General features: G+C 46.8%; 1 protein-coding gene across 1 annotated transcript in view; it reads left to right on the forward strand.

Moving 5' to 3' along the window:
• Nucleotides 1-4,447: 4,447 nt before the first annotated feature.
• Nucleotides 4,448-24,416, forward strand: part of TARS3 (threonyl-tRNA synthetase 3) — a 44,428-nt gene continuing 24,459 nt past the window's right edge. Inside the window, exons 1-9 of the mRNA XM_068991274.1 lie at nucleotides 4,448-4,750; nucleotides 6,568-6,627; nucleotides 7,776-7,972; nucleotides 14,967-15,090; nucleotides 16,611-16,732; nucleotides 17,908-18,025; nucleotides 20,179-20,243; nucleotides 23,189-23,267; nucleotides 24,129-24,275. Coding sequence (XP_068847375.1) covers nucleotides 4,448-4,750; nucleotides 6,568-6,627; nucleotides 7,776-7,972; nucleotides 14,967-15,090; nucleotides 16,611-16,732; nucleotides 17,908-18,025; nucleotides 20,179-20,243; nucleotides 23,189-23,267; nucleotides 24,129-24,275 — 1,215 coding nt within the window. The remainder of the gene's footprint in view (nucleotides 4,751-6,567; nucleotides 6,628-7,775; nucleotides 7,973-14,966; nucleotides 15,091-16,610; nucleotides 16,733-17,907; nucleotides 18,026-20,178; nucleotides 20,244-23,188; nucleotides 23,268-24,128; nucleotides 24,276-24,416) is intronic.

Genomic DNA, 24,416 nt, shown 5'->3' on the forward strand with positions numbered 1-24,416 from the left:
TGCGAAGAGCTGACTCATTGGAAAGGACCTTGATGCTGGGAGGGATTGAGGGCAGGAGGAGAAGGGGACAAACGAGGATGAGATGGTTAGATGGCATCACAGACTCAATGGACATAGGTTTGGTTGGACTCTGGGAGTTGGTGATGGACAGGGAGGTCTGGCGTGCTGCAGTTCATGGGGTCGCAAAGAGTCAGACACAACTGAGCTACTGAACTGAATTGAATACATTGTATGTATAGCTGATTCCCTTCACCATTCACCTGAAACTATCATAACATTGTTACTCTAGTATAACCCAATACAAATTAAAAAGTTCAAAAGAAAAAGAAATTGGGACACTTCTGTGTGATGACTGGTTAAATGATCCGGTCTCATAGATTATCCCCCACCCCCCTGCTCTGATCCAGCCCTGGTGTTCAATTAATGGATCAGATTAGAAGGGATTATTGCCGGGTTGGGAGAGTGCACGGCCACAGGCCATGCCTCATTGAGGATATATATGAGGACATAATATGATTACTCCACCTGCTGGAGCCCCCAGGCCCTAGTGACCCAGGATGCTCCCTGGTTGTGTCTGAAGGGGACCTGTTCTTCTCTGGCCTGTCCCTCTTCCTTTGCCTGTGAGACGAAGTATGGCCTCAGGGCCATTCTCCAGCTCACATCACCCACCTTGTCTCTAAAAGTCACTCTAAGATCATTCACCCAGGAAGAACCTACTCATAGCACAGGGAACTCTACTTAATACTCTGTAATAACAATATTCTGTAATAACCTGTACAGGAAAAGCATCTGAAAAAGAGTGGATGCATGTATATGCATAACTGAATCACTTTGCTGCACACCTGAAACTAATACAACATTGTAAATCAACTATACTCCAATACATTTTTTTTTTTTAACAAAGCAGATCATTTCCAGGTGAAGAGAAAAGATTTAAAGAAGGCTGATTTTCTAAAACTTCTTTTTCCGGTTAGGAAATTGATAAAAAGTTCTGCTATTCTCTAATATCCCTGCCAGTTCTGTTTATAGAAGCAAATAGATATTTTTCTACAATATCTGTGTGGAAGAGTTACTTTTCATAAATCCAAACACCCTTGTGGTTGTCTGGTGGTAGTGTCACAGAAAAGATTTCCTGGCTTTGCTTCTGACCTCATGTATGACCTTGAGAAAATAATTCTGTGTCATCCTACTCGTTTGTGTAAACCATGTTTTCCTGATATTTTGCTATCCTGGGGCCTCCTTCCTCCTGAGGGCTGGCCAGGTCCTAGAGACAGAAGAGGACTTGCCTGCAAGCATGCCTTTCATAGGCAAGTTACCAATCTAGAAGCTACACCCCCATACACCTGCGATCTTGACACCTGGGGCCACACTCCAGCTGCCCCAATCACTGCAGGGCCAGAAAACTAGGGACAGACCGTCTGCCGCACAGGCTGCTAATATATTCAAATTAGCCCATAGTAACCCTGCTTACCCCACCTCCCCCATTCCTCCCTGCAGAAACCACATTAAGGCTCTTATCCACATCTGCTTCCTGCTCCTCCAGTCTCCTGATGGACCCCATGATTCCCCACGTGGCCCTGCCTGGAACAGAGCACCCTCTCCTTTTGGGAACTGTAGGTGACAGACCATCTTTTCAATGGCAGGTGTCTCCTGATCTTTTGGCCTCACCCTGCCTGAATAACAGTAAACTCCATATTTTAAAACATCTATTGAAAGTACAAAGCTGGGGCTGAATTGTGACGACTGTGAAGCATTTTGAGTGTCCTTAGAACAGGACCAGATGACATAGAATCTGACGACTTTCTTCAGCATCAGCAGCGAAGGTCATGTGCCCCACGCTGAAACGTCTAAGGGAACCAGTGCCATCTTGTGGTATTTGGTAGTCTCTCAGGCGATTTCTTTTCCTTCACACAGCGGTCCCCAATCTTTTTGGCACCAGGAACAGGTTTCATAGGGCTACTCTGGTGGCTCAGATGGTAAAGAATCTGCATGCAATGCAGGTGACCCGGGTTCGATGCCTGGCTCGGGAAGATTCCCTGGAGAAAGGAAAGGCAACTCCTTCCAGTATTCTTGCCTGCAGAATCCCATGGACAGAGGAGCCTGGGGGGCTACAGCCCATGGGGTTGCGAAGAGTTGAATATAACTGAACAACTTTCACTGGTTTCACGGAAGACAATTTTCCACTGACCAGAGAGTGGGGCTGGTTTTTGGATAATTCAAGTGTATCACATTTATTGTGCACTTTGTTTTTATTATGATTACATTGTGATATAGAATGAAATAATTGTACCACTCACCATAGTGTGGAATCAATGAGAGCCCTGAGCTTGTTTCCTGCAACTGGAGGGTCCCATCTAGGGGTGATGGGAGACAGTGACACCCCGAGTGTGTTGCTTATGTTCAGTCTACACTGGAATCTCGTGTTGGTTGCTGTCACTGCAGAAAACTGTGCTTCACAAAGATGGGATATTGGAAATGGAAGTGGGCTTTTCAGTACTTTTGTGCTAATCTCAGGATATTCTGCCTTGACTTTAATTCAGAATGTATGAAGATTTGAAGCTATCTCAAACATTCGTGTTGCCTGCTAAGTTGTTTCAATCATATCCAACTCTTTGTGACCCCATGGACTGTAGCCTGCCAGGCTCCTCTGTCCATGAGATTCTACAGGCAAGAATACTAGAATGTGTTGCCATGCCCTCGACAAGGGGATCTTCCCTGATCCAGGGATTGAACCTATCTCTCCTGTGGCTCCTGCATTGCAGGTGGATACTTTACTGCTGAGTCATCAGGGAAGCCCCATTTCAAACATACCCTGACCTTAACCCTAACTCTGACCTGCTGTGCAGCCTGGTTCCTAATAGGCCACGGGGACCCCTGTCTTAACAGACCTTATTTTTTAGAGCAGTTCTAGGTTCACAGCAAAGTTGAACAGAAAGTACAGAGCATCCCCATGTACCCGCTGCCCCCCCCACAGCCTCCCCCTCGCCCATTATCAACATGCCCCACCAGAGGGGTACTTTGGTTACAAGGATGACTCTACATTGACATGTAATTATCATCCAGAGCCACCCAGAGCGCGCATAGTTCACTCTTGATGTTGCAGATCCTGTTGCAGATCCTGTGGGTTTGGAAAATGCATAATATCAAGTGTTCGTCATTACAGGATCAGATGGAGCTTCATCGCCCTAACATCCTCTGTGCTCCGCCTGCTCATTCCTCCCTCCACTATTGATCATGTAACCTCTCTTTGCTTCAGTTTCTCCACCTATAAATGGCTGTCTCTCTCAATATGAGTATCTATTAAAGGAGTTCATACTTGTGTAAAGACCTTAGAACAAGGTTTGCCACATCCCAAGCCATAAAAATGTTAATAAAAATCAATTTGTGTTGCTTCTATGGGAGGGTGTGTGCTCATGGTTATGAGGGACACAAAGACCTATGTGGTATTAGTCCTACCCTCAAGGCGCTAGCAATTTTATGCCATCAGATGTAAATCTTTGTAGCAATCTGAGTGCCCTGGTGCCGTGGCCTCTGCCCTTGGCCAGCCTTGGCATGAGGCCAAAGAAGGTCAGTTCTCAATGGCTACTTTTTAGAATCTGGGGGCAAGTTAAAAGAATGGTGACTGCCAGCATTTGAGAGGGGAAAGCCAAGAACCATTCTGGGAAGGGAGATGTTCCCCAGGTTTTGGATAATTTGCATTTTGGCAACATACTGGCGTGCTGCAGTCCATGGGGTCGCAGAGTCAGACACGACTAAGTGACTGAACTGAACTGAACATACTGGTAGCTCTGAAGCTACCTTGTACCTGTTCAGGGCCAACGCCGCTGTACAGGCCAGTCTGCCGGTACCTGGTGGTCTCCAGTCCAAAAGAGAGCCCAACCCGGGTCCACCTGGCCCGCCCCTCCCTGGTTTCTGGCCCCTGGACCTTTTCCACTGCCCCGCCCCTCGTTCCATAGCTCCGCCCCGCAGTTTACAACCGGCCCCACCCCTCCCATTACCCCGCCTTCCTTACTGTACCTTTCGCTCCACCTCTTCCCTTCGCCCCGCCCCCTACAGGTCCTATGGCACCGCCTTTCCAGCGCCTATCCTCCCACCCCGGCTGTGCACGGCCGGCCCCACCTTTCCACATGGCCCCGCCCTACAATTCCTAGAGCCCCACCTCATATCTCCGCCCCGCTCAGCTACTATCGCCCCGCTCCTGCGCTGCACGGCCGGCCCCACCATTCCACATCGCCCTGCCCCTACAGGTCCTATAGCCCCGCCCAGTATCTGCCTCCCCGTCAGCATCTATCGCCCCGCCCCTGCAGTATACAACCAGCCCCACCCTGCCCTGGCGCCCCGCCCCCCGTTTATATGCCGCTGGCCGCGCCCCGCCCCCGCAGTGCGCCCCTTCACTGCCGGCTGTCCACGCGTGGCGTCGGTGCGTGTGGGAGGCGAGCTTGCCGCCATGGCGGCTGAGGCCCTTGCGGCTGAGGCGGTGGCGTCGCGCCTGGCGCGGCAGGAGGAAGACATCCGCTGTCTGTGGGCGGAGGTCCACCGTCTGAGGGACGAGCAGCTGAACGCGCCGGACCGCTGCCAGGCCGAGGGGCCGTGCCTCACGCGCGAGGTGGCGCAGCTGCGGGCAGAGAACCACGAGCTGCGCCACCGCCTGTACCGTCTGCGGCTGTGCCTTGCGGAGGAGCTGAGCCACCAAGCGCGGCTGGAGAGCGCGGCGCGGGCGGAGGCGGGGCGCGCGGCCCCAGGCGCGCAGGTACGGAGGAGGGGGCTGTCTGCCGGGCTGGGCGGGTGTGCCGGGGGTTGGGGGGGGGGCGGCAGGTGCGGATGCGCTGAGGACCGATGGGCGGCAGGAAGGTGCTGAGACCGGACCTCCTCCCCGTTCCCCCCACGACCCCGCTCGGGCCCAGAGCCCACCGCAGGCCAGACACCCCAGGGCCGCTGCGTTTGCAGTGAAGTCTCAGCTTTTCTAAATTGTCCGCTACTCATTTTCTTCAGTGGCAGAAATGGGGTTCTTCTTTCTTTGAAAAAAATGTTGCGGTGGTTAAAACTCAGTGTTCTTTGCTTGGGCGGAAGACCAGCAACTCCCTATAGAAACCCTTCTCTTCGTTCTGATCAATGGCTGTTGACGACAGGTGGCTTGGGGTGTTTGGTCCTTGCCTGGTTTCCGGGGCGGGGTGGGGGAGGTCTGTTTTGAGATTTGCGTATTTAACCTTGTCACTTAATAGTGTTCTGAAAGATTGAGGGCACGAGGAGAAGGGGGCGACAGAGGGTGAGATGATTGGATGACATCATCGACTCAATGGACATAAGATTGAGTGAGCTCCGGGAGATGGTGAAGGACAGGGAAGCTTGGCGTGCTGCAGTCCTTGGGGTCGCAAAGAGTCAGACATGACTGAGCGACTGAGCACGCATGCATGTTATTGTTTTGATTCACTTACCTTCCAGTGATATAGGGTATTTTAAGTTCTTGCTGTGGCTCAGACTGTGGATGTTCCTCACTTTTTTGCCAGGGGACTGTGGTGTTCCTGGGTAACACCTTCCTGAAACAGTGCATTTAAAGTCGCTTGTGACAGCTCTGCAACTGACTTCCAGGAACATTGTTTAAGATTTGGGGTAGGGGGAATCATTAAAGAGCAAAATATATTAAGTACACAGAAAAAGTTGGCTTAAAGCTCAACATTCAGAAAACGAAGATCATGGCATCCGGTCCCATCACTCCATGGGAAATAGATGGGGAAACAGTGGAAACAGTGTGAGACTTTATTTCTTGGGGCTCCAAAATCACTGCAGATGGTGATTGCAGCCATGAAATTAAAAGACGCTTACTCCTTGGAAGAAAAGTTATGACCAACCTAGATAGCATATTCAAAAGCAGAGACATTACTTTGCCGACTAAGGTCCGTCTAGTCAAGGCTATGGTTTTTCCAGTAGTCATGTATGGATGTGAGAGCTGGACTGTGAAGAAGGCTGAGCGCTGAAGAATTGATGCTTTTGAACTGTGGTGTTGGAGAAGACTCTTGAGAGTCCCTTGGACTGCAAGGAGATCCAACCTGTCCATTCTGAAGGAGATCAACCCTGGGATTTCTTTGAAAGGAATGATGCTAAAGCTGAAACTCCAGTACTTTGGCCACCTCATGCAAAGAGTTGACTCAGTGGAAAAGACTCTGATGCTGGGAGGGATTGGGGGCAGGAGGAGAAGGGGAAGACAGAGGATGAGCTGGCTGGATGGCATCACTGACTTGATGAACATGAGTCTGAGTGAACTCCGGGAGTTGGTGATGGATGGGGGGCTTGGCATGCTGCGATTCATGGGGTCGCAAAAAGTCGGACATGACTGAGCGACTGAACTGAACTGAACTGAACAGTTAGCAAGAATGTGTGAAAGTGCAGAGTCAGGAAGGACTGAACCCCAGAAAACCACTTACCTGTTGAGGGTTGAAGGTGGTGGTCAGGGGAGCCTCTCATATGGGATGCCTGCTGCCTGCCCCTGTCCCTGTTCTTCAGGCTTCAAACCTGTTGCCCTTTGTGGTCATTGGTATGAGTTGTTTATTATTTCCGTTTGCTTGTCAGCCTCCTCCTAGTCAAAGCCCAGAAGAGGATGTTAAAAAGGAGATCGACCCTGACAATGAGGTAAGTCATTGCTGTGGAAATAATATGTAATTTTATTGTGTATATAATAATAATAAATAATATAAATATAAAAAATAATGTGTAATATTATATGTGGAAATAACCTGTAATTTAAATACGCTTATATAGTTAATTGCCCAGGGGGGTGTGTGTGTGTGTATTTGTGCTCAGTCGTGTCCAACTCTTTGTGACTCCATGAACTGTAGCTCTAGAGCCTGGGAGCCACAACTACTGAGCCTGCACACCTATAGCCCATGCTCCACAACAAGAGAAGCCACTGTAATGAGAAACCCATGCACCTCTAATAGAGAGTAGCCCTCACTCACCAAAACTAGAGAAAAGCCTGTGCAGCAAAAGAGGGATAGCACAGCCAAAAATAAAGATTAAGAAAAAAAAAAGCTATCTTAGCTTAGAGATGAGAGAGCCACACAGCCATAAAGCACTGCTTTAAGTTGAGACAGCAGAGCTTTTCTTTTGTGTTAAGGAAACTGGCTTTGTTGCTTTTTCAATATAAGTCATTACAGCAACTGGAGAGAACTGATAAAGTACATCAACATTTGGTAACAGCAGAGGAGGAGTACTTGGCCTCACAGAGATCCCTGGGGTTGAGGAGTTCAGACAAATAGGAGAAACAACTAGAGAACAAAGTCAGATAGTGTATCAGTTAAGGGCTGAGTTGTGTGGCTCTGTGCACAGGCTTGCTAAGTGTGCAGAGAAGGGCGATGCCAGTTGGAAGAAGAGGGGTTTGCATGGCTCAGTAAGACCTGGACTTCCCTGGTGGCTCAGTGGTAATGAACCTGCCTGCCAGTGCAGGAGCCTCAGCTTCAATCCCTGGATTGGGAAGATCCCCTGGAAAAGGAAATCCAGTATTCTTGCCCAGAGAACCCCAGGGGCAGAGGAGCCTGGTGGGCTATAGGCCATGGAGTCGCACAATCAGACAGGAGCACGCAGGCACTTAGCTGGGAAGGGGTCAGTCCTGTAGAGGGGAGTCTCTAGAGAGTGGGAGTTAAAGCAGAGCCTAGGGGCTGGTTCGGGGGGATGCCCTGGGCCTGCTGAGGAGGGTGGGGCTTATTTAGAGCTGAGCAGTTAGAAAAAAAGTGAGCTGTGTGTGTTAACCTTACCATATTCTGTATTCTGATGGCTTTCAGGTGAAGAATCCACCAAATTTTATGAAGGAAAGATTGAAGTTTTTTGAAGTATTGAAGAAAGATCATCAGCTCTTACTTGCCATTTCTGAAAAGAAGGGAGATACAAGCAATGTGATCACAGTAAGAGTGGCAGATGGGAGAACAGTGAAAGGGGAAGCTTGGAAAACAACGCCTTACCAGGTGGCTGCCGAAATAAGGTAAACTGTAGTGTGGAGCAGATAGTGTTAAGTGCTGCGCCCGAGCTTGGTGACAGTGTGTTCTTGGGGCTGCTGAAGTATTTTTTTCTTAGTTGAATAAATTAAATGTAATCAGTTTATTTATTCCCTCTTGGCTTCTAGAGAGGCCATTTAATAAGTAATTGAATATCAGAACACAGTCTCTTCCGCTTTAAAGTGTCCAACTTTTAGAGTTCTAATAAAAGTACATAGTAGAGAAAAGTGCCTATAATCCTTGACAGGTGACATGATATTGACTTTGTTTATCATCAAGATACTTCTATGAGATTTTACAGGTCTTTTGTCAGACTTGACTCCAAGCCATTCCTCTGCCAGTAGATAACCATGGGTGAGTCTTTGGACCAGTGTGGGCAGATCCCTCCAGCTGTCCAAGCCTGTTTTCTTATACCTTAAGTGGAAATGACAATACTGTCATCATTTACCTCATAAGGTTGTAAATATTAAATGAAATAATGTATATGGAAGATACTCTGAAAATTAAAACCTCTCTGCTGCTGCTGCTAAGTCGCTTCAGTCATGTCCGACTCTGTGCGACCCCAGAGACGGCAGCCCACCAGGCTTCCCCGTCCCTGGGATTCTCCAGGCAAGAACACTGGAGTGGGTTGCCATTTCCTTCTCCAATGCATGAAAGTGAAAAGTGAAAGTGAAGTCGCCCAGTCGTGTCCGACTCCTAGCGACCCCATGGACTTCAGCCTACCAGGCTCCTCCCTCCATGGGATTTTCCAGGCAAGAGTACTGGGGTGGGTTGCCATTACCTTCTCTGTAAAACCTCTCTAGAAATGTACAAAGAAAGCTTACTAATTATAAATTGAAGATGTATGTGTTAGAGCTATGATCAGCCCTAGAATAGGTGCTTTGATCTTCCTAGAATTTAGACACTTCAGTGAAGTTTCGTTGTTCTGCCTAATGTTAATTCCTGGCATTAAAGAAAATTCTGTGGAAGCTGTAGCTCAGAACTGCCATGTAAATAAACTTATTATTTAAAAAGCAAACTTTTCAACAATTCAAATTCTCAGATTCCTTTGAAAACTGTGGTTAAGATTGTGTTTTTTTATCCTGTTATATCATATACTCTCGAGGGCCCTCCCATCTGTTCCTGTGCTTTCCAGGAGAGATGGATAGATGCACTGGGAAAATGGGCTTTGAGGCAAGAGTAAACTTCTGTCTCTTCATGGAGAGTCATATGCATGTTGGTGGATTGAAGTCTGAGCTGCCCTGCACTGAAGAGACGGTCCAAGCTCGGGAAACAAGGTCATTTTATCCTAGGCCATGTTCTTTGTTGCTCTGTCAGTGACATTCATTTCCACAGGCACCAGGTTAAAACCACCCTCAAGTATGATGACAGAGGGGTTGCAGAAGTTATCTACAAAGTAAAATTGTCCAGCGCTAAAGGATGAGTTGGTGATGGACAGGGAGGCCTGGCGTGCTGCGATTCATGGGGTCGCAAAGAGTCAGACACTACTGAGCGACTGAACTGACTGACTGACTGAAAGGATGGGCCTAACCACGTCAGACATACGTGATGAAAGCAAAGGTCATGATATTACCTTCAGGTGGCAGAACTCAGGGATACAGTCATCGAGTGGGAGACTGGGGCTTATTTTTAAACTAGAAGAACAGTGTAGTCCTCAACTTTTCACACCCTTTTATGAGTTATATAATGTAGCATCACACCAGAAATGCAAAATTATAAGAACTCAAGAGTAGCAGGCTTTAATATACCTGTCTCAGTTCTTGATCAAATAAGCCAGAGTTAAGATGACACGGTCTGAATGGTAACATTTAAGGTGGGCTTCATGGCTACTCCCCGGTTTCCGTGCTGTGGCCCACATGGTGCCTTCTTTCTTGGGACGTGTGGTTGTGCTTTCGGCTCCTCAGAATAAGATGCAGAAACACACAGTTAGCATTCTGTGAACAAAATGAAATCCATTGTGAACTCAGTAAACATTAAATGGCAACAAGACAAAACAAAACTAGGAAATTAAAAACTTCAAGATGCTCAGGTGAAGGGAAATAAAAACAAGTATTCTTAGTAATAGAAAGGAATATTCTTAGAAAATACTTCTTTTTAAAAAACTATTTATTTATTTGACTGTGACGTGTCTTGGTAGCAAACGAACTCTCAGTTGCAGCATGTGGGATCTAGCTTCCTGACCAGGGATCAAACCCTCTGCACTGGGAGCTCAGAGTCTTAACCTCTGGACCACCAAGGAAGTCTCAGAAAATTTATAGGATACTACATTTCAACATCTGTGGAATAAATCTGAAGTAGTGATCAGAAACAGATTTGTATTGCTTGAAGGCTTTTATTATCAAATAAGAAAAAATGAAATGACTGAGAATTCAACTCAGGCAGTTAGGGCAATTAAACAAGGAGGAAACTCTAAAAATGTGACTTAGAGAAGTAACTGAAAAACTCTTGGTAAGGGTGCAGTGAAGTGGCTGGATACAAAAATAAAGTTAAAAATAATAGTTTTATTAAGTTATTCTGCCTGTTGCCTTGGTTTCCTGAGAGTAGATTGCATAGATGATTCTTCCTGCTCTGAAGGAGCGTAGTAGGCCTTCCGAAGTGCAGTGCATAAGGTCCAGATCATTCAGGCAAGGATGGGAAGATTTGAACTCATTTTGGAGAAATAGCATGAGAATGACACCACAGAAAGGGAAATGACAGATGTGAGAAAAATGCACCATATAAAACAAATGATTGCTCCTTAGTTTTTCACATTAATAGGAAAAAGATGAAAACTTCAGAAAAAAAATAGTCTTAGGAATGCAAATTAATTGTGTATTATAATATCTATTGGTCTATCAAAGGCTTAATTAATATCAGTTAATATTGATAGGGTTTGAGGGGAGTGGCCCTGCTAGAGGGTGGGACGCAGAGATGCTGTGTCTTTCTTAAATGTTTGAACCCCAGCCCTGACCCAGTCATCCTATACATAGCCAATTATCCTCAGAAAACACCCCCACAGAAAAAATGGGCAAAGGACACTTGATAGCTCAGTGATGAGTAGCTCTTGGCTTGTGGTCCCCAGACCAGCAGCACTGGCGTCACCTGGGAGCTCGATAGAAGAGCAGCGCTCCGGGCCCCTCGGGAGTCAGTCAGTCACCTGTGCTCCCAGTGCCCTTGGGGCTCCTAACTAAACTGTCGGAAGAAGCCCCTCAGAGACCGCAGCTTAGCGAAGACAGATGCCACATCCTCCCCTTACAGTGTGGTGGAGGCCTGCTGGCGGGTGTCTCTGGGCCAGGCCTTTATTCATGGACCCTGCTCCCCCCTTCACCATCTTGTCACTCAGCTGTCCCTTAGGTGGGGTTTGTCTGCATCTGGGGTGCAGGCTGGGTGTCACCCATGGACCAGCTCGCAGGCCAGTGGGGGAGCAGCTGAAGAATGAGAGTGCTTTGAGTCCAAGACCCCAGAGTGGCACACTTTAATCCCCTAGGGGTTGTGAGCTCATACGGAGTCACAGGCCCTGCCGAGCTGTGGGAGAATGGAGACACAGCTCCTACTGACCCAACCCATTTCCAGTCCAGGTACTCTTGCCACGGGAGAGAAGACTCTTGGCATCAGGGACAGTGTCTCCCAGCTGTGTCCCTTGATGTCCAGACCCCTGGGAGTAGCCCCCTGCCTCATGCCCCACCCTCCCTCCTCTCTCCCCTGTGAGTCAACTCCAGGCACCGCTAGCGGCAGCAGAAAGCCCGGGACTGACTTTAGGTGAACCACACAACTGCCCTCCCACCTCCACCCATCAGCCAGCTGCAAGCAAACTTGCAGACAATGAGTTACAGTGAGGGCTCAATGCAGTCTCGGTCATTTGGGACAGAGAGGAGCAGTGTGGCTGGCTCCAAGGCAGTGTTCAGGAGCCCTCGGGTCCTGTTGGCTTGGGTCAGCCTGTCTGGCCACCCTTTGTTCTCTGGGAGTAGCTCGGTCGCCCATTGTCCTCTGTTGGACCTGGTTTTGCAGTTTGGAAGGTCCGTCGTCATCCCTTGCCCTCACCTGCCACGTCTCAAGTGCGGACAGCCACTGGGTGTGGAGGCTGCGTGTTTGGTACCGCTCCCTTGGTGTACATGGTGAAGCTGGGCATGGGGTCTCAGCGCTCCTGTGAGGGTCAGTCACGGGTGTGTGTGAGTGGGGCTTATGGTTGGTTCTGCAAAACAGTTCTCTCAAGCAATTAACTGAAGTAGGCCTCTCACCAGACGCTTCTAATCAGTCTCACACGAGAGTAATCTTCCTAAAGAGTTCCCCTAGACCGGGACTTCTCACCCTCTTATTCCTTGGCTTTGTACTTGACTCGTTTGTCTTTTCCTCCATTTAATGAACCAAGATTAGACATACCGTAAGCCTGGGGAGAGTGGCTCCCTTACTCTGACCTGTGCAGTTGGACAGGCCCATCTTGTCTGTCCCTGCATGGACTCTGAGAAGGGCTGTCACTGCCTGTCCCCTTGCCACCTCTGCTTGCAAGCAGAACAGGTCTCACCTGAGTATCCCTTGGTCTGGTGTGTGCATGCTCAGTTGCTTCAGTCATGTCTGACTCTTTGTGACGCCATGGACTCCCACCAGGCTCCTCTGTCCATGGGATTCTCCAGGCAAGAATACTGGAGTGGGTTGCCATGCCCTCCTTCAGGGGATCTTTCTGACCCAGGGATCAAACTCACATCTCTTAAGTCTCCCGCATTGGCAGGCAGGTTCTTTTTCATTAGCACCACCTGGGAAGCCTTCTTGGTCTGGCTGTCGTTGTTGTTTAGTCGCTCAGTTGTATCCCTCTCTTTGTGTCCCCATGGACTGTAGCACTCCAGGCTTCCCTGTCCTTACTTATCTTCCGGAGTATTACTTAAACTCATGTCCATTGAGTTGATGATGCCATCCAGCCATCTCATCCTCTGTAGTTTTTTGCTCAAAGTCACAGGAGTTCCCTGGCATATCCCAACATTCTACCTTTTCATACCTGTTTGCTCATGTGCTACAGGCGTTGTGAGCAGATCTTTTGCCTGCAAGTCTTACAAGATACTTTATTGTGCTGTAACAAGGGTTGTTAGCTCTGCGCATCTTAGTGTCTCTCCTTGTAACCGCTGCCCATTTGCTAAGCCAGTGCCATATAATTTGCCTTGTTACTTCCAGGTCCTTGATTCTGTGTCAGTTAAGACACAGGCTAAATTGCTGCAGTGGAGGCCACAGAATGGCTTAAATGTGGTCAGTATCTCTCTGAGAGCAGTCGGGGGGTGTAAGGTCCAGGCTGGGAGGCAGTGCTTCTCCATACCCTCATTTGGGGACCTGAAGTCCTTCCGTGTGGCTACTGGGTGGTCTGGTAACAGTGTTGCCTTGTCTGTGTGGTCCAAAGGTTGTAGCTCACTTGTGTTCCATCCCCAGAGGGCCGGAAGTGGGTGGCTTGGTGCCCTGCATAGTCTAAAGGCAGAGATGCAGCAGTGTTTCTGCCCATCTCCTCCACTGTAGCCACATAGCCCCCTCCTGCTGCAGGGCCAGCCAGACGCTGACTGTAGACGATGGAGATGATGGACTGGAGGGGCCTGAGCTGCCTGGCCCAGCCAGCAGAGAGGAAACTGAGATTCTACTCCTTTGACAGTAATACTGAACATTTATTAAGTTCTGATGATGAGTATACCTTATTTTTGTCGTTGTGTAGTTGCTCAGTTGTGTCTGAATCTTTGCGACCCTCTGGACTCTAGTCCGCTGGGGCCCCTCTGTCCATGGAATTCTCCAGGCAATAATACTGGAGTGGATTGCCATTTCTTTCTCCAGGGGATCTTTCCAATCCAGGGATCAAACCCCTGTCTCCTTCCATCTCCTGCATTGCAGGCAGTCTTGACCACTGAGCCTTCTGGGAAGCCCACACCTTACTTTATCCTCAGAATAAATATATGAAGAAGGTCCTGTAATTCCCATTTTACTGATAAGGAAAGCAAGGCTTAGAAAAACTGAGTAAATTGTTCAGGGTTCAACCTGAAGTTGGCCTGACCCCAGAGTGTGTTCTCTTAACCATAGGGCTGTGCCCAGCTCAGGGCACTCACAGAAATATAAATGAAAACATTACATTACAAAGAAGACATAATTTTGTACTCCCTGAGAACACAGAGAAAGGTATTCTTGGGCCTGTCCTGGTAGGAAAATTTGGCAATGTAGTCCAGTTAAGCTGTTAAAAGTTTAAATCCCAGGTTTACTTCTAGAATTTTCCTGAGAAAATAGGAACTAAGATATATTCAATATTCAATGAATATTCAAGAATATTCACTGCAGCATTATTTATCACTGCCAAAATAAAACAAGAAAAGCAAAACCCTCAAATTATAACCGAAATGCCCAGCAATAGTGGGTGCACTAGGCAAATCGTAGTTCCACTGCAGCTGTCAGGTAGCATGTTTTACATGTCTGTCTGCTGTTGGAGAAACTCGTTGTTTACTGTTAAGTTTAAAAAGTGAGTGCAAGTCACTCAGTCGTGTCCAACTCTCTTGCGACCCCGTGGACTATACAGTCCATGGAACTCTCCAGGCCAGAATACTGGAGTGGGTAGCCTTTCCCTTCTCCAGGGGATCTTCCCAACCCATGGATTGAACCCAGGTCTCCCGCATTGCAGGTGGATTCTTTATCAGCTGAGCTACCAGGGAAGCCAAAGTTTAAAAGTAGGTTATCAGATAACATAAGCAGAGTAATATTTTCAAAGTTTTTATGTTGATGTATAAATGTTGTGAGTACTTATCTCTGGGTAGTAAGATGTATGTGATTTTGTTTCTGTGCATACTGTTTTCTGAATTTTTGCAGTGAACAAATCATATTCCGTTTGTACTTAAACGTCACAAAAATTAAAAAAAAAAATCTTTGAGTTTACATTTGTACTTTCCACTTAAGAAAGAAACAAACCCTGGAAATTAATTTCATGTTTTGTTTTAAGGAATAGCTTTAGTCTGTGATGGGTTAGCCCCCACATGACCGTCCTTTCCCCAGTCAGGAGCTAGCAGAAACCACCGTGGTGGCCAAAGTGAATGGGGAGCTGTGGGACCTGGACCGCCCGCTGGAAGGGGATGCCACTGTGGAGCTCCTCACCTTCGAGGATGAGGAGGCCCAGGCCGTAAGTGTCTGAAAACCAGCCAACCACACTTTGGGTGTTTATGTTGTCAGATATACCATGTACAAAGTCACACACTAACGGGTAGAACAGTGGGTTTTGTGATCTTCTAAGTTTGGTGTTTAATAAATCTAACATTCATGACACTATATTTAAAAGTGATTCATAAAGAGCATGAACAAAATATGTAATGAAATACATAGCTTGCATATGTGTGGTAGTTTTTCTCACTTAAGGACTAACCCTAACAACAGTCACCTAGCTTCATACCAGATGCCACCCTGAAACTTGTAAACCTGTGTTGATTTCTTCGGTCAGCTGACCAGCATCCAAGGTGCTGGGTGCACGTGCTGATCCTGTGGGTGGCAGAGTTCATGACAGGTGGAAGGGATAGTTAATAAGCAAATCAAACAGCTAGATGCTTTCAGGTTGTGTCAGCCTCTGGAGAAGGTCAAGTAGGAGCCAGTCCGGAGCAGCTGTGGTGGCTGGCCTGGCAGGTGGTTTTAACCTTTTCCTGAGGTCAGAATCCTGCTGAGACCTGAGCACTTTCCCACACGGGTGGGCTCTTGGTTGACCTGCAGACATGGTTCTTTAACAGTGGGCTGCTAAGTGCCTTCAGTCTGTCAGGAATATGGGTGGTGGCGACAGGGGACCACCACACTTAATGTTCCACAGAGGGGTCAGCCTCCTTGACGTTCTCTCCCCGTGTGTTCAGTGACATCATGAAAGATAAAGCAGTTATCATATTATCACGGGAAGTCTTCCTAGAATGCCTGATCAATCCACCCCTGGCACCTGGTGTCATGTTGTAGGGCTTCCAGAACAGTTGTGGTTGCTCGTGAAAATGAGAGTTACCTTCCAGGCTCCAGCCCTAGCCCTGGTGTACATTATCTAGGTGAGACCCAGTGACATTGTCACAAAGGTACCATGTTAATAGTATGCAGAGCTCAGATGATTCAGTAAACTTTTTCTTCCAAGAGACTCCTCTGCTTCCGGAGTCCTCTTTCAAACTTCCATAGCCATGTGCTGTTTAGCATGTGAAGACTGCTGTGTAGACGCAAAATCTTGTTAATGTGAGTGATGTCAGGAACAGCCACTGTGGCTGCATCTCTGACTCAGAAAGGCTAGCCAGAGGAGGAGGAAGGGGGCCAGTGCTCACACTCACAGGTGGCCCTCTGCACTGGGCCTGAACCAGCTCTGGGTGGCTGCTCTGCTCATGGTCCAGCTTTCTTCTGCTCATGGTTGAGGCCCAGAAGGAAATGGTTTAGGAGCTGGGCTCAGCGCTGCTCAGAGTAAAGCTGCAGGAGAAGCACACGGCTGGCTTGTGGGGCATGGGTGGGGTGGGGGCACAGTGGGCTCCAAGGAGGGCTCAGAAGCAGGTGGGTCTCAGCAGTCTGCAGAGACGACACTGCCTGTGTCCTGGGGTCTGTTTCCTAGTGCTGTACCCACATGCTCACTCATCCCTGCGTCCGCCTGGTGACTTCCCATGATGCAGCTGTGGCCTGGCCTCTGTCCCACCGCAGGTATACTGGCACTCCAGTGCCCACATACTCGGGGAAGCCCTGGAGCTCCACTACGGGGGCCTCCTGTGCTGCAGCCCGCCCGGCGGCGGCGGCTTTCACTACGATGTGTACCTGGAAGACAGGTAACCCTGAGCGCCTACTTGTCAGTGCATTGAGTATCTGATACAGGACATGATTACAGATGGGGTAACCATTTCTGAAAATTATTATTTATGAGTGTAGATTTGAGGGTAACTTCTCAAGTGGTTTTCTTTCTTTCAACAAGAAAGACATGACACACTATTTATCTAACCTGAGGCTTGTTAGGGCAGACGACTGATTTGGACCAGAGTGGTCAGGTTAATCCCCAGAGAGCAGGTAGTCCTCGTCGTGATGGTCAAGGGCGATGTGCCCCCCAGCCACATATCCCGTGGCTGGTGCCAGAAGGGCCAGTCTCTGGAGGTTTCACATTCCCTAGGTCTGTGTATGAACTCCCGAGCCATAGGCCCCACCTCAGCCCTCCTTACCTCTCACGACTCTATATGGAAACCTTCCCAGCTGTCAAACTGAAACCCAAGGGTCCTCTCTACCCCACCCTGGCCCTCATCCCCAACCCTGTCACTCCATCCAGTTCTGCCCGTTTTGTCCCCTCAGTGGTTCTACCTGACCCCCCTTCTTGCTCCTTCTGCCTTAGTGTAGACCCCTGGCGTCTGTAGCCTGGTTGCCTGTGGTTCATTCTACCTCCAGCTGTTACCTCCATGCTGCCGGAGCGCCCAGTGCTCTGTAGCTCCTAGCCCAGCCAGCTCGTCCCCTGTGAGCACCCCTCCCCATCAGAGTCATCTCAGAATGTGTAGGTGCCTCCTGTGTGCTGGGCTTGGTGCTGCTGACTCCCCAGTGGAGATCAGCCTGTCCTCATAGGCTCAGCCATCCAGTCGGGGGAGACAGAAACAGACACACCACTGTTTGCTGTGGGAGGTGGCAGAGCTGTGGGACAAGCAGGTGGGCACTGAGCTGAGAGCTCAGTGACCTGGAAGTAGGGTGGGACGGAGGATGGCAGGGAGCTGTCCCAGAGCATCCCAGGCCTCTGTGGGGAAGCCTTGGGTCTGGCGGTTGGGGGATGCGGCCCACGAGACTGGAGGGACCTGAGCACAGATGGTGGAGGAGGGAAGGAGTGGGGTTTGGGGGACATGTTGAGTCTCTGAAATCCTGGACCATAGAGCACCACGTTCCTCTGGGGAGAAAGATGATCTGCTGATGACTAGGGCCTCAGGTCACAGGTTCTGTCCCAGTGGTCTGTGGCGACTGTTCTTCCCTGCAGGGCCGTGTCCAGCGTAGAGCTGCCGGTGCTGCAGAGCATGTGCCAGGCCATCATCAAAGAGCAGCAGCCATTTGAGAGACTGGAAGTCAGCACGGAGGTCCTCCTGGACCTATTCAAGGTGATTACGGGGGGACTTGAGCAGTGATAGCACACCACTCCTTTAAACAAATGGTCAGTCCCTGCTCACCATATTGTTCCTAACACTTGGTTCAAATTTGTAATGCAGATATAAGTAGGTAAAGGGCCGGGAGAATAGTGTTCATTTGTGTGTTTTATAAATCTGATTAATCCTGAGTGTTGTTAGTACTCCAGCTATTGAATTCAACAATGTTAATAATACCATATAAAATTCTGGCTTTTCCTCTTTTCGTTGGGGTTTTCTGCTGATTTTTAAAATAGATTCTAGCCTGGAGTAACCCGTGTAAAACTTCAACTTTCTCTTTTTATTGTTCAAACTAATTTACTTAAAATATCTTCTAAATTTTATTTTTAAAATCATAAATATCAAAGAAAACATAATTTGAGAGTACGTGAGATATTGTTAGTTTTGTGGGCTTGAATTAAAAAGTAGATTTGGATTTGGTAAAAGTTGCAGCTGCTTTTCTTCTGTGTGTGGTAAACTATCCAAAATATAAAAATTACTGTTTGAATCATGTTCTAAGTGAACAGTTCTGTGACGTTAATACTCGCACACTGTTGGGCAGCCACTGTCAGCGCCCATCTCCAGAGCTCTGCGCCTCCCAGCAGTTACGCCGAATCCCCTTTTCCCCACCCCTTCTGTCTCCTTGAGAGTGATGCTCTAGGGCCTCATCAGGTGGAATCACACGGTAATTGTCCTTCTGAGTGGCCTGTCTCAGTGTTGTTTGCTCAAGGTTCATCCATGTCCTAGAAAGTGTCAGAATTGCCTTCCTCTTTTGAGGCTGAATAATATTCATTCCCCTTTATGGATGGACTACCTTTTATTTATTCACTCTTTGCCAACAGACATCTCTTGACTACTAAGAAAAACGTTACTCCATGGGTGTACTTGTATCTGTTCACGTCCCCACTTTCAGTTCTTCAGTATATACCCGGCAGTGGAGTTGCTGAATTATATGGAAATCTTACGTTTAATTTTTTGAGCAACTGCCATGCTGTTTGCCACAGTGGTTGTACTGTTTTGCATTCCTACCAGCATGAGCGTTCCAGCTTCTCTGTATTCTTGACAATTTGACTTTTTCATTCTATCCCTTCCCTTCCCCTTCAAAAAATAAAACAACCATTCCAGTGGGTGTGAAGGAGGTACCCCATTCTGGTCTTTATTTGTATTTCTCTAATGGCTGGTGAGAGCATCTTTCCACACACCTGTTGCTATTTGTAGATCTTCTTTGGAGAAATGTCTGTTCAATCCTTTGCCCACTTTTGAATTGGGTTGTTTGTTTTTTGGTGTTGAGCTGTAGGAGTTCTTGATATATTCTAGATATTAATCGCATATTAGATATGTGATTTGCAATTATTTTCTCACATATTTTGGGTTGAGAACTAAATTCCATCAAAACTTTGTGAAGAAAAATGACTTGATTTTAACATGTAAGTACACAGCAGTTAAATCATACAAGTCTATTTTTTTCTCCCAATAATTACCTCCTTTAAATAGTTACTTAGTACAAAGTATCTGGCACAATAGTAATAATGATGAAAGCAGAAAAGTGTCTGCTGTTTTTTAATGTAATAATATCATTTAGTGTAGACTTTGTTTTAATTTTTTGTACAAATTCATAATGTAGTTGTGTCTTCAGAATTTTGTTTATTTCTTGTAGTTAAAGCTGAAATCTTCTAGAACAGTCCAGTCTAATAACACCATTCCCAAATCTGACCCATGTATGTCATCTGAAATTTTCTGGTAACCACATTTTAAAAGTAAAAGGTGAAATTAATCTTTATAACATTTTATTTAACCCAGTAAATCAAAAAATATTACTTCAACATGTAACCAACATAAAAAGTGATTTTATATTCTTTTTTTCCACATTGTGCTTCTGGAATCCAGTGTGTTTTGGCCTGGCGGCGCCCCTCAGTTCAGATCAGTTATGTGTCAAATGCTCAGGGCCCACACAGGCTCTCAGCACCCATCCTGGGCGGCACAGAACCAGGCGCTGAGCTCCATGTGTCCCCAGGGTCTCAGCACCTAGAACATAGCAGATGCCCATTCAGTGTTTGTTGGAAAAAGGGAACATTTTTTCCCACTTAAACGTTTTATGTGATACTATTTGGGTGTATTTTTCTTTGTAGTACGATAAATTTAAATGCCGCATCCTGAAGGAGAAGGTGGCCACGCCAACGACCACAGTTTACAGGTAACGTGTGTGTGTGAATTGTAAACTCTGCTCAATGATGCATCTGTAGGCATTAGCAGATGCAAGTTTGTCTTTGAGTGGGAGGCCTGATTGTAAGTTTGCATGGTTGACAGAGTACTCCTTTGTGTGAGGACTCTGAAATGTCCCCGCAAAGGGAGGTAATGATTTTCTCATTTGTATTTATCAGGATGGTACTAAAAAACCACAGGATGCCCTGGTGGCTCAGGGGTAAAGAACCCTCCTCCCAAAGCAGGAGACATGGGTTTGATCCTGCTTTGGAAAGATGCCCTGGAGGAGGAAATGGCAACCCACTCCAGTATTCTTGCCTGGAGAATTCCATGGACAGAGGAGCCTGGTGGGCTACAAGTCTGTGGGTCAGACACAGAGTCAGACACAACTTAGCAACTAAACAATAACAAACCCACATTCTGTTTTGGGGATGTTAGCTGTAGAGTGCCTCTCTCCCTGCAAGTGAGACTGTGTTCTCAGGGCCTCATGTTTTGGGGGGCTGTTCAGGAAAGGAATTCTGTTTATCCTCCCATGTTCGTATTGGGGGGCAATGGAGCTGTAGTGGGCCATCTCCTCAGGAATGATTTCCTGCCTCTCACCACACTCTCCACTGTTTGGGGGCCAAGAGCATCACCCTCTATGCATCAGTAAGGCAGAATAGAAGTGGTGGATAGCAATGACCATGGGAGCCCAAACCCAAAGCCTTAGTTCTGCTATACGTCAGGCTCCCAGCCCCGTTACTGTCCACTTGTTCAACTGCCTTATGGGTACTGCTTGTCCCCACTCCTGGTGTCCCCTTCTTTGGCTGCCTGTGACCTTCTCAGTCCAATCAGAGAAGACTTGTCCCTGTAATAAGTATGACCACAGATGTCCTGCACAGGGCACTTCCTTTCCACACTCAAGTGCTCTGGTTCTGTGACTTAGCTGTACCATGAGTAAAGTCACACCCCCTTCATGCACAGCTGTGCACAGTGCGTTTCCTGAAGGGTCATGTGAACACGTGGCCACTTTATGCTGCAGGTGGATACCGTGCTTGTTTTTACCACTCTCCAGTGACCTGATAAGATTTTATTATTTATTACCTGTAATACAAAGAAATGTTAGCATACCATTTCAGAGTTTAAAAACAAATGAGGAAATTAACAATATATGGTGAGTTTTAAATTTCTGACTTTTAATGCTTGATCTTCTGCAGTTTTTAAATATAATTCTGTTTATTTATGGCTGTGCTGGGTTGTCATTGATGTGCGAGGGCTTTGTCTAGTTGTGGAGAGTGGGGGCTACTCTTTGTTGCAGGCCCTAGAGCACCCAGATTTCAGTAGTTGTGGCACACGGACTTAGTTGCTCTGCAGCATGTGGAATCTTCCTGGACCAGGGCTTGAACCCATGTCCTCTGCATTGGCAGGGGCATTCTTATCCACTGCACCACCTGGTGACTCCCTTTTGTTTTTTAAAAAAAACATTTCTTAGGTCAACATTAACACTTATTTTATCAAGTGGAATGGCTTGTGTTTAATTTTTTGAACATAAATGACTTTTTTCCCTATGGGGTCATTTAAAGATTGGCTTATTTAAGTCTGTCTTACTAATCAGGCATTTTTTTCCTTTTCTCTTGAGCATTAACTTACAATCTCCTTTTTGGACAGAGAACAGTACATAAATCCCGGTAATTCAAAGAAATGGTGTTTTCATGTTCAAAACTTCATTCTACTTTGAATAATCCAGTCCCTTTATGTGTTCATTATAATTTTTAACTTTTTAACTAGTGAACTTTAAAAATATTTAAAATTGGTTGGAATAGTTAAGGAACAACTTTCCTTCTTTACTAAATTTCTCTTGAATTGGTTGATGTTAAGTCACCTTTTCTCTGACCTGCATTTTTGCTATCTTAACTTTGTTCATGTTTCTGTACTTGGAGAAGAGTCTACTCTCATTAGGGTTTTATGACCCCTTGTTCATTACAGGTGCAGGAAAATGCTTTATAGTGGTTTCATCTCTGATCTAAACTTTTGCATCATCTAATAAACCAAAATACAAGTAGGCATTCTGTTATAAAACCAGAGGGCCTGAAAACAAGCAAAGAAAACCCTTGAATTTATATATTTATTTAATAGAGTTTATTTTTTAGAGCAGTTTTAGGTTTGCCGCAGACTTTAGAGGGCGGACAGCAAGTTGCTGTACAACCCTGCCCCTGTGTGCATGTGGCTTCCCCATGGTCAAGATCCCCCCCCCCATCCAGAATGTGACATGAGTTATAGTCCATCTACACTGCCATGTCTCTGTCACCCGAATCCAGCATTTACATAGGTTTCAAGCTTGGTGCTGTGCATTCTGTGTGTCTGGTAAGTTTATTTTTGACTTAAATTATCAAGTGAATGTGTTTTTTATATCTTTCATGTAATTTTGGTTTTGAAAATTAGTGTAGAGCGGGAAAGTGGATTTTTGATTTTCCAATAGTGAAGATTTTTAAGTGCCTTGTGTGTGTCCAACTGTTTGCGACTCTATGGACTGAAGCCCTCCAGTCACCTCTGTTCATGGAATTTCCCAGGTAAGGATACTGGAATGGGTTGCCATGTTCTCCTCCAGCGGATCTTCCTAATCCAGGGATTGAACCCACGTCTCTTGCATCTCCTGCATTAGCAGGCAGGTTTTCTACTGCTGAGCGACCTGGGAAGCCCTTTAAAAGAGCCTCGGGATGTGTGTCTGTCTGCAAAGTTTCTTTCCAAAGATTCTGTGGCTTCTGTATGCGACCTGAAGGGGGAAGATTGGGATCTAAGACTGCGTGACTCACCTCTTCCTGCACCCTAAATTAAAGATGGATTCACACTAAGTTGTTCCTGAATTAAACATTGCCCCAGAACATAGAATATGGTTTCCAGCCAATAGTCCCCAAAGCTGTAACTATGTCTGGACTTGTTTTAAATATTTCACCACAGGTGCGGTCCACTAGTTGAACTTTGTAGAGGCCCTCACATAAGACACACTGGAAATATTAAGGTCATAAAAATTTTCAAGGTAAGGATTGATTTTTTTTCTGATATAGTAAACTTTAAGTGAACTAGATAAGAGTAGTTCAATAATATCTTGTATAATATGAACACTGTGCAATTTTCAAACACCGCATGTGTATTTGACTTTTGTATAGGCCTCTAATACAGTGTTTTAGGATTGATAATTAGAACATTTTACATAGCCTTTGACTGTCTGTCATTTAACCTTACTGTAAGTTTCACAGTACATTTTGTTTCTATCTGTGAAAATATTCTGCATACTCTTGTTTTCTTGAGTTGTTCTAATGTGAACAAGAGTGTTTATCTGCCATGAGAATAATATAATGTAGGAAAAGAAGGGAAAACAGAGATGGAGTGGTATGATGCCAAAAACATGCTGTGGAAGCGAGAGGCCTGGGACTGATGGAGCTGTCCTGACCTGCCTTGGTTTTCTCGAGGCGGGAGGAGGCGGGTGGAGGAGGGGGCCGGCTACCACACCCCTTTCTCCTTTACTGCCCTCTTCTGGGTAATGCACGTGGTGCTTGCCTTCCCTCATTTTCACACTTTCTCACTTTTCACTCCTAGAACCCACAGCAGACTGACTATGTGATTTACTGATTAATGATGTAATTTGGAGTGGGAAGGTTTAGTCAGAAACAATCTAAGATTCTAAGTCTACAAGAAGTCCCCTGTGGGTCAGCTGTGCTGATGTTTGGGAAGTTGTGTATAGTCCCTCATCCCTTGGTGTCCAGGATGCCTGGCTTATATCCAAGTCCACGGCAGTTCAGGCCCCTGGTATGAGCCACCTGCACATATTAGTATTTCAGAGTGGTTTACTGCTCACCAAGAGTTTGATGTGTTTACCCAAATCTTGTCTGATGTCTAGAATTCCTTGGCATACTGGGCGGACAACCCTGAGATGGAAATGCTGCAGAGGGTCTATGGGGTGTCCTTTCCTGATGAGCAGCGGATGGCTGCCTGGGAGGAGCTCCAGGAGGAAGCCAGGGCCCGGGACCACAGGACGATCGGGAAGGTGTGCCCACCAAGCGCTGCTGCGCTGCTCTGTGACCAAGGCTTGGAACCTGGCTGTCTTAATGCTGACGTTTCTTCTCCCGTCCTGTCTTCTGTTTCCCTGACACTCGTGGTTTGCTGCTGAGTTCTTTCACACTCCTAC

This window comes from Capricornis sumatraensis, chromosome 19 (assembly GCF_032405125.1).
Source record: "Capricornis sumatraensis isolate serow.1 chromosome 19, serow.2, whole genome shotgun sequence".
NCBI classification, from domain to species: Eukaryota; Metazoa; Chordata; class Mammalia; order Artiodactyla; family Bovidae; genus Capricornis; species Capricornis sumatraensis.